Raw genomic sequence first — 15,170 nt, forward strand, 5'->3', positions numbered from 1 at the left:
ATGCATATGGAAAAACCTAAAAAAACAAACATATCAATATAATTTTTTTTTAAAAAGCGCCTCTGACAGCATTACAGCATCAAACATTTTTTAAATGATTATATACCAGTAGCCTTCCATTCATTCTGAGCGTGTGAATATTCATTTGGTCTTAACTGATTACTCACACATTTTCAACATGTGATTTAAGGCTGCAGGCCAACCCATTGTTACCCTCAAGCCAAATTTCTCCTACCCCCAGCTCCATTTTAACATGCCCAAATACACACTACGGTACTCACTCTATCCACCTCCAGTTTCAGCTTATCTCTCTCCAACATGGTAGTTTTCAACTGCAGACCAAGCTCTATGTTCTCGGACATTGCCTTGTCATAGCTGTTTGCCTTTGTGAAGATGTCCTCGCTTATCTGCGCAAGATGCAAAGAATACTTCTTAGTTAAAAACTTAACATAGCCAAAAAGTGAGATTCCAAATAACAATTATACAAGGACAGTTAGCAAACAGAAGAAGTCAGAAAATGGTATGCTCTATACTTTTCAGTTTTTAACAATATACATGCCTATTTTAAACTTAAGAATATGAGTTATTCATTTTTTCAAATCTCTCTTCATACTTATATATATTTCTAAAACAAGGGTTCTAAACATAACAGGCCAAAGCATCACTTTGTACACATGTTAATTAAAACACAGCGCACCGCACCTAAAGGATGCATATAATAGGACCTCGGAGAAAACAATGAGTATACGACATGTGCCAAATTAATAGCTCACTGAACTTAATCAATGTAGAAATAACATTATATTTGTTTTCATTTATTTCTTACATGCATTAATACTTACATTAGAGGTGCCTGCCTGTCTGCGGGCCATGCTGAGCTCATGAGCCAGCTCTTTCTTTTCATTCTCCAGTCTGTCAATAGTCAACCTGCAAGGCCATATAAACAATGCAACTACATATCCAGACAAGCAGAAATTGATCTAAAATAACTGTTTCTTTCTTTGTAAACTACATTAGGTTAGGCTAGGCTAGGCTAGGCTAGGCCAGGCCAAGCCAGGCCAGGCCAGGCCAGGCCAGGCCAGGCCAGGTTAGGTTAGGTTAGGTTCCTTTCAATCGTTAGGATCCTTTCAAGTCCCTTAATACATCTGAACGTAAACTGTCATATAACTACCTATTTTTGCTTGTCACCATTAATATGCATCATGTTCTTGATACTCTTAACAGAAACATTTTTACATATGACATTTCTCTTTCACTATCTGTCAAGTAATTTCACTTAAATGACCCAATGCTATTCAAAGAGAGAACAAAAAGCAGTAAATCTTTTAACAAAAAATAGTCTAAATTTTTTACCAGAAAAAATGGTCCACAACCAGTAAATGTCTACCTTTTTATGTGATCTTGCACCGTACATACCTGGACTGTTGATAGTCCCTGGCCAAATCCACCTCGGACACACTTGAACCTGGAGGTAATCTTTCCAACACCGCAACCTGGGAATGGACATACAGAAAACTATACATTTGTGACCTGCAAATGATTCTTGTTTAAAATTCTCTTCATTGTGTAGCAAATTTTATCACAATTATTTCCTTATAAATAATGGAAAATATATCAAATATATAAAGATATATATATCAAAAGTAATAGCATTTCGGAAATTGAAGGGTGTAATATAGGGATGCAAATGAATATTCAAATATTCGATGGATGGAACGATTGATATTCGAATGTCAAAATCAGTATTCAAATTTTTGATGTTTTTTGTTTGATAAAAAAAAAATTATGCCTACACCTAACCTATGTTGTTTGATATATTATCTGGTATTGTTTTTACAACGATTGATCCCTAATACCAGAGGTGTGAACTGTACAGTACCCCGTAATTTTGCAAAAACTGGCTATTAGACATCAAACAAGTTTCAATTATTTTCACTATATTTTAATGGCCATACCATTAAAGGATATATAAAATCAGCTACCTTAAGTCGTGTCATGGCTGCCTATAGCTCAAATCGCCATAACGATATGAATCACATGTGCTAGTTATGTGCTCTAAACTGTTTTCCATGTTTCATTATAACTTTTCTTCCTTTGAAAATGTAACTGTTAAAAATAGCGTTTTATGACACTGTTGTACAATGGATTCTCGTCCATGTTTTATATGAATTCAGGGTTATTTTAGTTTTATTATGGAACTAATTCCCGAGTAGGTTCGGTTTTTCCATAGTTATATTTAGTAGAGATCAATCCCAGAAAGAGGCTGCTCGTCCTACAAAATGACCATCCGTTGGTGCATTACGACATTCAACTAGGAATTTACGATCATTGTTTACAAATATGAATGGTGTTAATTTAAAACTAATTTGGGTTTTTGTTTGTTCAGAATATTTTGCTTTTTCTTGGATTTATTTTCTGTAAATGGGGAATTTCAGAGGCTTATTTTAGGAAAAAACAGCGTCCGTCCCGTGTACCGGCTTTAACTGTAGCGAATATTTATAATATACTAGAATATATTCATTTTGGTAATTACCGAATATTCGAATATCAATTTTGCCATGCGTTTGCATCCCTAGTATAATCCCTAGTATAATCCCTAGTATAATACAATAAGTATTTCCGAACCTTCTTCAGAAGTTGATCTTTCTCTGCCATGAGTCTCTGTTCTCTTAATGCCGACTCCTTCAGCAACGTCTTGGCGTCTGATAACAGCTTTGTCTGAAATCACATAAACAATGTAACACTACTTTCAGCTCTTATAAAATAACGAAGCGTTCATTTCAGTACTTTGAACATGAAACTAACTACAAATACAAAATCATGATAACCGAAGTTTTTTTTTATAACTTTTATATGATAAACAATATCTATAAACAAAATGCAATACTTTTAACTGTGGTCATTACAAAGGCTTGCTAATTTTCATATAAACTCCATACATGTATATTAATATAATATGCTCACTCATGGCATAAATAGGTAAGACTTGATGCCAAAATGAAATACGATTTACTTTTTTCTTATATTTATTGCCAGCAAATGTCTCGCCTTTCTTATCATCACTAACCTTTTTCTCGAGGTCTGTCTCCAGAGTCTTGACCCTATCCTCGTACATGCGTGTCACAACAGCTGACTTCCAGCCTCTTCCTTCACCGCCAGTCCCCTCATCCTTGCTCTCCTCAATCTGCAGTCGGGTTTTTGATTCCGTCAAACGGGATTTTTGCTGTTCAACTTTGATCTCCAGCGACGTCATATTGGCACGCAGCTTCTCATTTGTGTCCATTTCCTGTGAAAGGGCAATGAAAAGACAATTAGTATTTTATATGTTATCGTAAGGTGTAACAGCTAAATTGCTCAACTGCAACAGGACACAATAAGTTGTGACTTCTGTTGCTCCATCACTATTCAAGGAGAAATCTAGGCGCTCAAATCTCAATTGAGTCCATTTCTTGCAAAAGTAATAAAGTGTATATAACTGTATTTTATTGAAATGTTTCACAGCACTCACAGCTGCTTGATGTTATTCTCAAGCAAGCAATGTGATATTTGCTTCTTATTGCTATATATCTCCTGTTATACAATAGCATACAAAAGTGTTACAGTTATACAATCTTATTCTTATATCCAAATATAACTTAGCTTTGTCCCTGTCTACCTACCCTCATCAGGTCTTTCCTCATCTTCTCATAATCATTCATCATCTTCGCTGTGCCCTTCTGCTGGCTGGTGTAGCGCTCACTCAGGGTCGAACCAACACGCTGACGTAACTCCTCTAGTTGAGACTGAAACCAAACATTAACGAGCTTAAAAGTGGTGAAAAGAAATGATTATCATCTGCTTCAAATTTTAATGTCATTTAAAAACGGTTCCACTATCTACAAACCTGCAGTTATTTTGTAGGATTTAGATTTTAAAAATTAACGTCCAAATAACTTTTTCAGTTCAGCAATTTGAAAATCAGCCAATTGAAAATACAAAAAGATCATATACTTTCAATCCAATCATCCTTGAACCATTAAACAAATTAAAATAATTAATTTTATATTCAAGACCTTCAGTCCATCATTTTCAAGCTGGAGGTTGTGTAGTTTTTCATTGCTGACAACCCCTGGGGCCTTCTTCAGCTGTTCATTTTCCGACTGTACACGCTCAACCACCTTCTTGAGGAGAGCGATCGTCTTCTCAAGCTGACGTGAGCTCTTCCCGCTCTCACCAATCTAAAAATGACCATTAGGTTACTTTATACTAAATCATTAAATCTTGATTATGACAAAAACTGATAGCTAACATTCACATGCCAAAGTCTATCGAAAGAACATTTTCTAATTTCCATAAGCAAAAACATTTAATAATAGTTGATTTAACTGTTTTGGTCACAGAAAAGAAATCATCATCATCAGCAGCCGCAGCCGCAGCAGCAGCAGCAGCAGACGCAGTAGAAGCCCCACATCAATGTTGTTCAAGTATATCAGTATGCCATGTAGAAACTCCTGTCACTCACCCTCCTCACAGAAGATCCTGAGGAATCCATTGATCTGTTTGTGCCATCCCCAGCAAGCAACTGACTGTTCTCTGACTTCAGCGCCTCCACATAACGTTGTAGGTCTGTTATACGATCCTTTAAGGATACATAAACATAAACATGGTAAGATTCAGATAATTTACCCGGTATGTTAATTCATTTTAACTCCAACACACATATACTTTTTTGTATTTTGAAAATATCAACATATCATCAACAGCTACAAACTGACACACACCAATGCTAAGGTATGTGTTGTACAATGAACATATATATTTAATATTTTTCACCGCCATCCCAACGAATCCGTACCTTCAGCCTAGGAATGTCTTTCTTGGCCTGCTCAGCCTCAAATTTGAGCTCAATGTTTTCCTCTGAGAGTTTCAGCACCTGTTTTTGTAGACCCTGAGTTTTTCCAAGCAGCACCTGCTGGTCCCCGCCAGTACCCTCATTAGGTGACTGAAGTTAGTTAATCAACTTTTTAAATTGAGGTTATATGTAACATGCACACAATGTTTGCATCCTCAGGTTCCTCATACCTGGTCCCTATCTGTACCCACCTCCTTTGGCCACTTAAAGATGCACTCTCACAGATCGACTGTTTTGACAAGTTTGTTTGTTTTGTCTTAAAATGAGCCAAGCATAAATGTCTGTCTGTAAATCAGTGATATAAGACTCCTGACAAGAGAGCAGATTGCAGTTTTCATTTTTATGTTTGAAATTGATGTTTTACAAACACTTTAAGAAAAATGAAACTTGAACAAACAATTGAGATCTGTAACTAAATTGAAGGCACTGATGCAAAAATAAGCTTATTTTAAGACAACAATAACAATAAGGGGTAAAGTGTCAATTTGTGAGAGTGCAGCTTTAAGAGAAATGCTGATATTTTAGCATTGAATTGTTAATGCAAATTTTAATGATTAATTCTACTTGGTTTTACTCTATTCTACTGATCCTGCATTTAAAAAAAATGTTACTGATCAGGTCTGACCAAGAAGGAATCATTAAACACAAAGCCATGCAATAGTGACCATCAAGTTGGTATGGGTTTTCTGTTCTGTGGCCCTTGAGCTGGTATGTGTCTTCTTTCTGTTCTGTGACCCTGGAACTGGTATGTGTTTCCTGTGCTGTGACCCTAAAACTGGTATACGTGTTTACTGTGCTGTGAACCTGAAGCTGGTATGTGCTTATTGTGCTGTGACGCTGAAGCTGGTATGTGCTTACTGTGCTGTGACCCTGGAGCTGGTATGTGCTTATTGTGATGTGACCCTGAAGCTGGTATGTGTTTACTGTGCTGTGACCCTGAAACTGGTATGTGTTTACTGTGCTGTGACCCTGAAGCTGGTATGTGCTTATTGTGCTGTGACCATGAAGCTGGTATGTGCTGGTATCTAATTTAAAGCCTCTTACTGATGATGTGGCATGAGTTTTCTGTGCTGCCACCCTTTCCATTGTGTCAAGGTTACCAGCCAGCTGAGATCTCAGTCTCTCCTCCACGGCCGGAACTTCCCGCGCCTGGACCAACTCACGATGCAGCTCTGATATCTGTAAGATAAAGCACTTCTGGATTATTTTTCTACATTCAAGATCCTTTTTATTTCACAACACACAATATACAACCAGAGATTATCTACATAATCTAACCTGATAGAACTATATTTGAGTGCTGGTTGATGGGCTTGGAAGGCTGTGAGGTGAGTTGTAAGGTAGGGAGTTGCCTTATTCCATAGATTGGCTTTATGCTTTAAACAGCAATCAAATTGTCTTACCTGCTCCTGAAGCTGGTAGTTCTGGTTTTTGAGTGCCTCTAGTTGGTGATCAGGCTTGTAGGGTTGGTGGGAAGTGAGGGGTGGGGCGGGAGCAGCCTTACCCCCCAGATTTACATTCCGCCTCTCCAACTGCTCCTTCTCACGTGTCAACCTGAAACAAATAACAGTTATACAATAATTATAATAGGAGTACCACAAGCTGATACTTAAGGCAAAAAAATATAAGAAAATATATGAAAATTATTTTCAGGGACATTCATTTGATCTTGAATGAGTGCTAGCACTTCTTGTATGAATTGTAAAATTCACTAGCATATTCTAAATTGCATTAATGCCCCAAAATGATTTTCAATCCTTTTATTTACATTTTCTCAGTCAATTTCTTTTTAATATACAATGTAAATATCTAAGGTTTTATTGCAATCAAGACAGACATTTTCTTCAGGTTTTACCATTTGGCAAATGGCGTCAAGCTTGCCTAACCAGTGTGTAGCAATGAAATAAACAATGAAGTCAAATATGCCATGCAGTACTGTATGAATAACACTTTCACTCGTTTTACTTTAAAATTAAAGTATTTTTATCAACAAAATCTATGAGACAATGTTTTTCAATGATTTTAAAATGAGTAAAAACATATCAGATTTTTAATCATGCTAAAGTGTGTTTAAAATATTACTTTACAATAGTAATGCTATACATGCTTGTGTTTATGCTCTATCATGGGTTACATATGACATATCATTTAGAAAACATTTGCCTTCCTTACCCTTACCAAGGAAAGCACATGCACTGCATTGAAATTGTGCATTAACCTTTAAACATTTAACTGAGCATCTCCAAAAATTAAACAAACACAGTCGTATAAATACAAATACATTTAACTTGCCTTATGTACAGCTTTTATCCAGTGTTCATTTTAAGCCCAAACTCATAAAGAATTTGAGTTTCCCTGTTTTTCATAAGCATGTATGCACAAACACCTGTCAAGCAGTATGGTTAACCTTAACTCTTCATAGATTTCATTGCATTAAGACCTATAATCAATACTCCAATGCTATATATCTTCTGCAAGGTTAACAAATATTAGAAAACAGGCTCAGACAAGAATATTGAACTTAATTATTTATATTGATGCAAGGGAGACAACACGAATTAAAAAGTTATTCCATAAATATATTCACAAAAATAGATTTATTTGCTTTCAATGGAAGTCCAAATTTCTTCATTTTTTCCTGTCATTATGTAATCAAGTCATATAAATTTGCATGGTCATCCATACCCTAGATAAATGGATGAACTTCATAAGTGTGACTATTGATTTATTTCCCGCTTTCTACAATTCTATGAATAACATTACTTCTCACCATATTTTTGGTTGCAAATCACACTAAGAAATAGCACTTACAAATGTACAATAAACAAATGCAACAAATAGTCTGGTCACACTCTAATGTGATTGCTGGTCAATAAAGAAGTTTAACAAAAGAGGAGAGTTGAAAGAGCGATTTTGATGCACTTGCCTGTCATTAATGTCTTTCAGCATCTTGTTGGCCTTGTTAAGGCGGTCGACCTCGGTGTCTCTCTCCTTGATCTTGCCACGCATCTTCTCCACAGTCTTTTGCCATTTCTTCCCCTCCTCCCACCGAATAAGGTCATCACTTCCACCACTGCCCTGTACAAATAATATAGTGTTTTAATAACAAAACATTTTTCATGTCGACATTTCAATATTCAAGGGTTTGATGCATTGATTTTGAATTACCCGTTATCACCATGTTAAACATAGACAAGCAAATAAATGTGAAATTGAGTGCAGACAGTGAGACTAGACTGCTGTGTTGTGTGCCTATCAGCATACTGAATGTGACACAATTTGTAAAAACCAGGCCACATGTGAAAATGATGTAACACGAGAAATCAAATTTTTATTTAACATGTTGTTACTTGTATAATAAGTGTGACAGAGGTTTCACTGTCAATTAAAAACAAAAGCCAGTAAATATAATATACAACAAATGTAACAGGTCATTTTTTTCCTATGGCTTTCGCAGATTGTGTTACATATATACAAACCTCAATTTCTAAATGACTGGAAAGTTAGCATTAAAAAAATCCTTAAATCCTACCTTAGGAGGTGGATCCTTAGGAGATTCAACTTTTTTCAGTTCGTATGGTTTCTCTGGCACCTGGCTTTTCCTCTTCAGCTCTGCCTCCATCATACGGACCTGGCGACGTAACTCATCCATCTCCTTCTTTGTATTCTCCTCTCCAGTTTTCTGAAATATTTTCCATTCGGAGCTTCAGTAATTCATTTGAAGACCGGAAATATAATGATTCTAATAAAGTATTTCACATATTATGTGCCTTACGAGTGGTTTTATTAAACTCTTTAATTTCAAATCTATTTGATATAAGCTTATTTCAGTCTTATGACATGGCGTGTCTCTTATTTAGTGTTTGCTTGGCCTGCATTGATGCTTGCATTTAAGCCAGAGCTGCGTTAAATTTAGGTATTGCTAATAAATTCTTTTCACCTCTTTAAACCTATTAATTTCCTCCAGTAAGGACATTACCGTATTGAGCATATATTTACTTCCCTTACCTGACTCTTCATGGTGCTCATCCTCTCCACCTTCCTTTCAAGATCTTCAATCTCCGATTCTAAACGATGTTTGTCTCCCTTGAGTTTTGACACACTCTTCTCTTTCTGGGCTGAAACAGATGATGTTTAACTGGTGAAATACATTATCTAATGAAACCATAGCATTGCTATTTTGTTTGAAATATGGTTGAGGCTTGATTATTATATTTATTTCCTACATGTTAACATGCTATATTTTAATTGTTTATGGAGGGATCTCATCTATGTCAACTAAGCACAAGAGGTTAAACTGCTAAAAAGACAGAAATTTTAAAAATGGAAAATATCCTTTTTTTTCACAATGTCCCCAAGTGCTCTCAGATCTTGACCATGGTCCCTATCCCTTAGAAAGCTCCACCAACCTAGTTCTTCCCGGAGATCGTCTATGTCAGCCTGAAGGGTCTGTTCCTTGTCTTTTCTCTTCTTTGCCTCCTTCCTCTGCCTCTCCACAGTACTCTGTAGGTCCTCTATCTGGTCCTACCAATAAAGAGAAAGGTGTCAACACTTGCTGCTGATGTGGGCACAGTCATTGTGGTCAAGTCTGATAATTTTCATGGGTGTAATAATTTTCATGTTCATAACTTTATTATAGTTTTCTAATTGTGACTGAAGTTTATGCAGAAGTCTGCTTCACCAACACCAAGGCTATATACCGTAAACTTTCTTACAAAGAAAAACACACAAAAGAGCTAAAAAGAACAATAACCTACCCCAAGTTCCTTGGTATGTTTGTCGACAATCCTCTGTACATTGACCTCCTGTTCTCCCTGATCAGTATGAGCACGTACTTGGGCTTGTGCCTGGGTCACCATGTCTGCACGCAGCTCCGTCAACGCCTTGCTCAGAGCCTACATAATGATATTATGAACTTTGAATAAAAGGCCTTAAAATTTAAAGCTACTATTGAGCAATTTCAGTTCTGGAATTATAGCGTAATTATATTAGCCTAACCAAGAAAGCCTAACCCTAACAAGAACACCTGATATACACTTTCCATTAGTCTTTGTTAAGCAACTTAACTGTCATAAAACTTGATAAATTAAAATGAATTTACTATAACATCTGTACAATTCAACTTCGTTATAGTTTAATTGTGATTTAGGAGCCCAAACTTCAGTCTGACCTGGTGTTGTTTCTCCTTAAGTGCCAGCTGGTTTTTAAGGCGTTCCACCATGTTCTTCATTGTGGAAGTGGGAGCACGAGAGTTGGCATCCTTCGCGGCAGACAGTTCCGCATTTAAAAGCTCAATGTCGCGACCTTGGTCTTCCACGGTCTTCTGGAGACGGTCAATGTCTGTCTGCTTCTTGTCCAGCTCATGACGAAGTTGTCCAACAACTCTGGAAAAATAAAATGGACAGGTGTAGGTGAAGGGTTTGTTTTGAGTATGGAATTTCACAGGTCTGATATAATCTTATAGAGAAGAGGTTAATAACCAAACCTTTTGCCTTTATTCATTTACACTGTTATAAAGTTTGTTTAAAAAAGCATGATATTTTGATTGCAGACCAAATGCATACAGCATTACAGTTTTATACATCATCCTTGAATAATTCTTCAAATTATCCAAAAGTTTGGCAAAGAGGCTGGTCCAGATACTCTTTTTCAAAATACCTACAAAGAAGAGCTCTTTTTTTAAGTATAGTGCATCACGCATTTATGAACCACATAAATATGAAGATGACCTACGTTTGTTTCTCGCCAGCATACTGCACATTCTGGTCCTGCAGTCGTGTTCGGAGTGATATAATGTCCTCATCTCTAGATCGCAGTTTCTCTGCCATGGCAGCCAGAGCATTCTCCTGCTCAACCACTTGGTCTTCAAGCTCATTAAGACGTGAAACCTGGATGGAACATGATAGTGTGTCTTCATTAATACTATTTTATTCCAGACTGATTGTAAAAACAGCTACATGTAAAGGCAGATATAAATCATACCTGAGTCCATTACCTGGGAACAAGTACTGATATCCTTTTTTTGCAATGACATCATGAAAAAAAATGTAAAGAAGCCTAAAAATACAACCATGTGAGGGAAGGACACTTATACCTCTTGACCAGGTTTACCCTTACACTGAAAACATGACTGCATATCTTAAGTGATTATGTATACATCACTCGTGTTTATTGAGGTACTTTTATGATAAAAAGAACCTTAAAAATGATATGCAACAAAGTTACTTCCTTCATGTACCTGTTTATTTGTGAAGGGTTGTGCCAGTTTCTGTGTCATGATCTGATGGGCCGCCTCCTTAAACTTGCTGAATGCAGCATCAGTGTTCATGTGTATCTTCTGCTGCATGGCGCGTAGCTCCTTCTCATGGCGTTTGTTCATATCCTGCATATCGTCTCGCGCCTGACGTAGAAGGTCCTGGTACTTACAAATGGTCTCTTCCTTTTGTTGTATACGTGCCTGCCAACAGAGAAATAATTCAATTACTACATGAATATCAAAACGTAAAGCAACAACAATTGAAATGTATCAAATTCAGATTCAGAAGCAGATTCAAATGTTTTTGAAGGGGCAACAACCATCAAGACTTGTTCTTTTCAAAACTTTTAAGTTTTTTAAGCAAATTCATTTGGCATCAATACCACACTACTGTTAGCTGCATGGCCATGACAATACCAATACTCTTACATGTTTTACAAAGAAAAGAAAAGAAAAAGAGATAACTTGAATGTGTCCACAGGACATGGATGCCCTCCATATGATGTGTTTGTCACAAAAGCAAGGACCATCATATTGTCACGTTAGGAGCAGCACAAGTTCAACAAGTTCATAAATGACTATTTTTGCCAATTAAAGGCCAACACTACAGTTGTACTATTTGCAGTGGGAAACAAAACCCAGCTTTGGCCTGAACAATATTTCCTCAAGTCATGACTCTAGATGAAATAGTTTGGAGTTTTGATTTGCTTAAGTCCAGAAATGCCATTTTTTGCAAAATCAAGGGCCATATCTCTGGTTTTCCTAGGAACAGTGGGAAATGAAACTGCAGGTCTGGTGCACACCTTCATCAAACCAACAACATTCGCCCTAAGCTTTTTTGACTATTGCTAAAATGCTGATTTAAAGGCCATAACACTGGTGTTACTAAGTGCAGCAGGGAAACTAAAACCCCATGTGCAAAAGTTCATCACCAAAACAACAACATTCCACCAAGACTTCTTGACTCTAGGTGAAATAGTTTTGGAGTATTAAGCAACAAAGTCCAGAAAAAACCCATTTCTGTTCATTTGTGGGGGCATAAAAATGCATATATAATTATGCTTGTTCAGCATAATGTAGGTAAACATTATATTTTAAAAGCCAGACAAAATCTCTATATTTCCACATAAGGCACAACAGTATCTCACCTGCAAACTGGCCATGGTGGACTGTGCCACTTTCATAGACTGCGCACTCTCAAAGTTTCGGTCGTGTGCAGCCTTATTCAACTCGGCCTCAGTGTTGGCGGTGGACTGTGCACGCAAGATGATCTCATCCCGCTCTGCTGTGGCAGGCATGCGTAGACGAAGGTCTGCGATCACCTTGTCACGAGCCACTAGGGCCTTCTCTATCTCACGGTTGTGCTTTAACAGCTCCTCATTGCGCTGTTGGAAGTGACAATCAATTCATGTTATCATTAATGGAAAGCAACCAATATTTTTATACTAAAAATCTACATTTTCTAGGTTTGCATATGGAATATATAATTCACCCACTTTCCAAGTTATAAAAAATTTAAAAAACAAAACAAAAAACTCTCTATTATGTTTTTATAGAACACAGGCTTTAAATAAACGTATATATACTTGGTACCATATGATAAGTTTTTGCCCACTGAAGTTGTATTGAAAAACTCACAAGTGGATCATAAGAAAAACCGTAATATTCCCACCTGTTTGAGCCTCTTGGAGTCAGCCTGTGTGTCCAGAATCACACGCACATTGGATTTTATGGTAGAGATTGCCTGCTCCAGCTGGTTGGCAACCGGTAGCTTCGAATCTGGTAGGGACCCCACGGCCTCCTCAAACTGACAAGGAGAAAGCATGGTCACGAATGGTTCAACTTATTTTAATCATACATGTGAAAGATAGACTTGATGGAGGAGATGGCTTGTTGCTGACAGGCAACAGGTTAAACCCAACCGCTTCCTTAAAAAGGCAATACTTGTTATCTTAGCTCCACTGACACAATCACACCAATATTGTGTAGAAAAGTTTTTTTTTACATACTGGGATACTAAAAGAGGGTGTCTTTGCTGGATATCCTTGTCAGGTGTATATCAATGCAATGTTAATAAATAGTCTCATACTGACACCAGTTCAATCTACCTGTAGTGACTACACTTCAAGTTAGAGGCATGGATGATACCAGACTGAAAATTCCAATTGTGGTACAAGGAATTCAAGCTCAAAGCAACTTTAGGCCTCCTTAGAACCCTGTTAAAAATATTATCCATTTTATCTATTTAATTCTTTTATGCAAATATCCTGAAAAACAAAAAAAAATCAACCATAGGATAGTCTGAAATTATCCCTAATTATGGCAGCTGTCCTCTAATTGTATTTGCAACAGAAACAATGATGAGGTAAATCCAAATGGTCAAGTTGGAAATGCAATGAAATAAACTTTTTCTGAAAACTACTATCAAAACTATCACATACATTTAATCCTAAAAGTCACAACCAACATCCTCACCTTAGCCACAGCTCCTCTTATCTTTGCAGCCTGTCTCTCTAGCTCCACTCTCAGAAGTATACCAAGTATAATCTAAACAACAATCTAATGACCAAGAAACTATCCTGACCTTAGCCGCGGCTCCTGCTATCTGCGCGGACTGACTCTCCAGTGTGGCTATCTGCCTCTCTAGCTCCACCTCACGATGTTCCCAGCGCAGTTGTCGATCCTCAAACTCCTGGGTGAGTCGCACATTTTCTGCCTCAAACTCAGCAACATTCCCCTCCTGGGTGCGGATTATTCCCTCCAGGTACGTGATCTGGGATTAACAGGGCAATGAGTGTAAGGGAGATTCATTGTAGGCAATCGCTCATTAAAAGTGATTAAACATTCGCAATCAATACATTATACATCATCCAAAGTATTAATTAAAATTACAAAAAACAAACTGAGTAAGAAACATATCTATGTTTAATACAACAAACTTTGCATTTCACTTTTCTTTGAATGGCAATACTAATTATATCTACAATCGCTAGTAAAAATGTAAACAAAATATACATACTGTAGCTATACTATGTCAGTTTTTGATAATCAGTCCATAACTCTTTTTTTTTAGTAGGGCTACCTGTTGCTGCAGTTTAGTGATATGCCTGCGATGCTTGAGCTCCTCCAGGCGAAGGTTGTCCATCTTGCCATGCCATTCCTTGACCTTGGCAGCCCCACGCCCGTCCTTGAGTGTTAACATCAGCTCCTGCAGGGACCGATGCTGTAGTTCCAGTGCGGCAAGACGATCTTCCATATCTTCCTTGGTCTTACGAGTCTGAAAATAAATTTAGTTTATGTAAATTTCTTAACCATTTAGATGGTAGGCATTACCATACTTATCATTATCCCATGATAATTAATAGTTTGTCAATAATTGAATTCTATGCATTGGACAATTATAACCAATGAACAGTCACCTATGCTAAACCTAAGCTGTTCATTGAATACAAACACAGTACTACAGTGTTGGCTTACCATGGTGATAGGCTATGTTTAGGCATCTATGCCAGGAATCAATCTGTAGATAACGGACATCTTCATTTATATTCCAACTCAACAGCTACAAAATATACCAAGCACCAAACACTTACATTTCTAAGCTCCTCTTCCAGTGCAGCCTTGTCTGTCTGAAGCTGGAGAAGGTTCTTGGAGAATTTCTCCTGCTTCGACAGAGGAATAGCACCAGCAAATTGTAGTCTCAGGTCCTGAATTGAAAAGATTAAGAATAAATGTAGGTTCACCCAAGTCTACCAACTACGACAGTAAACAGAATAGTTTAATATGTTGAAACAGGATCATTACAACTCTAGGAACTTCTTCTTTCGCTTAGACTTTGTGATTTTCCTAGCAAAATTGAGCCTTAAGTCAAACATGTAAATGTATAGAGGTCATCCTATGGTTCCATCAATCTCTGTGATGTGCTTTAACTCTGTATTGCAGCAATATAATTAACATGATTAAATTAGATCAAGTCCATCCTCTTCAAGATCTGACAAGGTCATTAACACTTTAAGTCTATGT

General features: G+C 37.1%; 1 protein-coding gene across 1 annotated transcript in view; it reads right to left on the reverse strand.

Annotated features, from left to right (window-relative positions):
* LOC128238982 (centrosomal protein of 290 kDa-like) overlaps nt 1-15,170 on the reverse strand; it is a 38,106-nt gene that overhangs the window by 1,316 nt on the left and 21,620 nt on the right. Inside the window, exons 32-55 of the mRNA XM_052955370.1 lie at nt 14,741-14,854; nt 14,230-14,424; nt 13,732-13,920; nt 12,820-12,954; nt 12,296-12,532; nt 11,130-11,348; nt 10,625-10,779; nt 10,062-10,275; nt 9,649-9,786; nt 9,301-9,415; nt 8,900-9,009; nt 8,424-8,573; nt 7,818-7,969; nt 6,295-6,445; nt 5,936-6,070; nt 4,835-4,981; nt 4,502-4,618; nt 4,053-4,217; nt 3,660-3,782; nt 3,068-3,286; nt 2,626-2,718; nt 1,417-1,493; nt 843-927; nt 282-407 (exon numbers count right to left, since the gene is read on the reverse strand). Coding sequence (XP_052811330.1) covers nt 282-407; nt 843-927; nt 1,417-1,493; nt 2,626-2,718; nt 3,068-3,286; nt 3,660-3,782; nt 4,053-4,217; nt 4,502-4,618; nt 4,835-4,981; nt 5,936-6,070; nt 6,295-6,445; nt 7,818-7,969; nt 8,424-8,573; nt 8,900-9,009; nt 9,301-9,415; nt 9,649-9,786; nt 10,062-10,275; nt 10,625-10,779; nt 11,130-11,348; nt 12,296-12,532; nt 12,820-12,954; nt 13,732-13,920; nt 14,230-14,424; nt 14,741-14,854 — 3,561 coding nt within the window. The remainder of the gene's footprint in view (nt 1-281; nt 408-842; nt 928-1,416; nt 1,494-2,625; nt 2,719-3,067; nt 3,287-3,659; nt 3,783-4,052; nt 4,218-4,501; nt 4,619-4,834; nt 4,982-5,935; nt 6,071-6,294; nt 6,446-7,817; nt 7,970-8,423; nt 8,574-8,899; nt 9,010-9,300; nt 9,416-9,648; nt 9,787-10,061; nt 10,276-10,624; nt 10,780-11,129; nt 11,349-12,295; nt 12,533-12,819; nt 12,955-13,731; nt 13,921-14,229; nt 14,425-14,740; nt 14,855-15,170) is intronic.

This window comes from Mya arenaria, chromosome 6 (assembly GCF_026914265.1).
Source record: "Mya arenaria isolate MELC-2E11 chromosome 6, ASM2691426v1".
Taxonomy (NCBI): Eukaryota; Metazoa; Mollusca; class Bivalvia; order Myida; family Myidae; genus Mya; species Mya arenaria.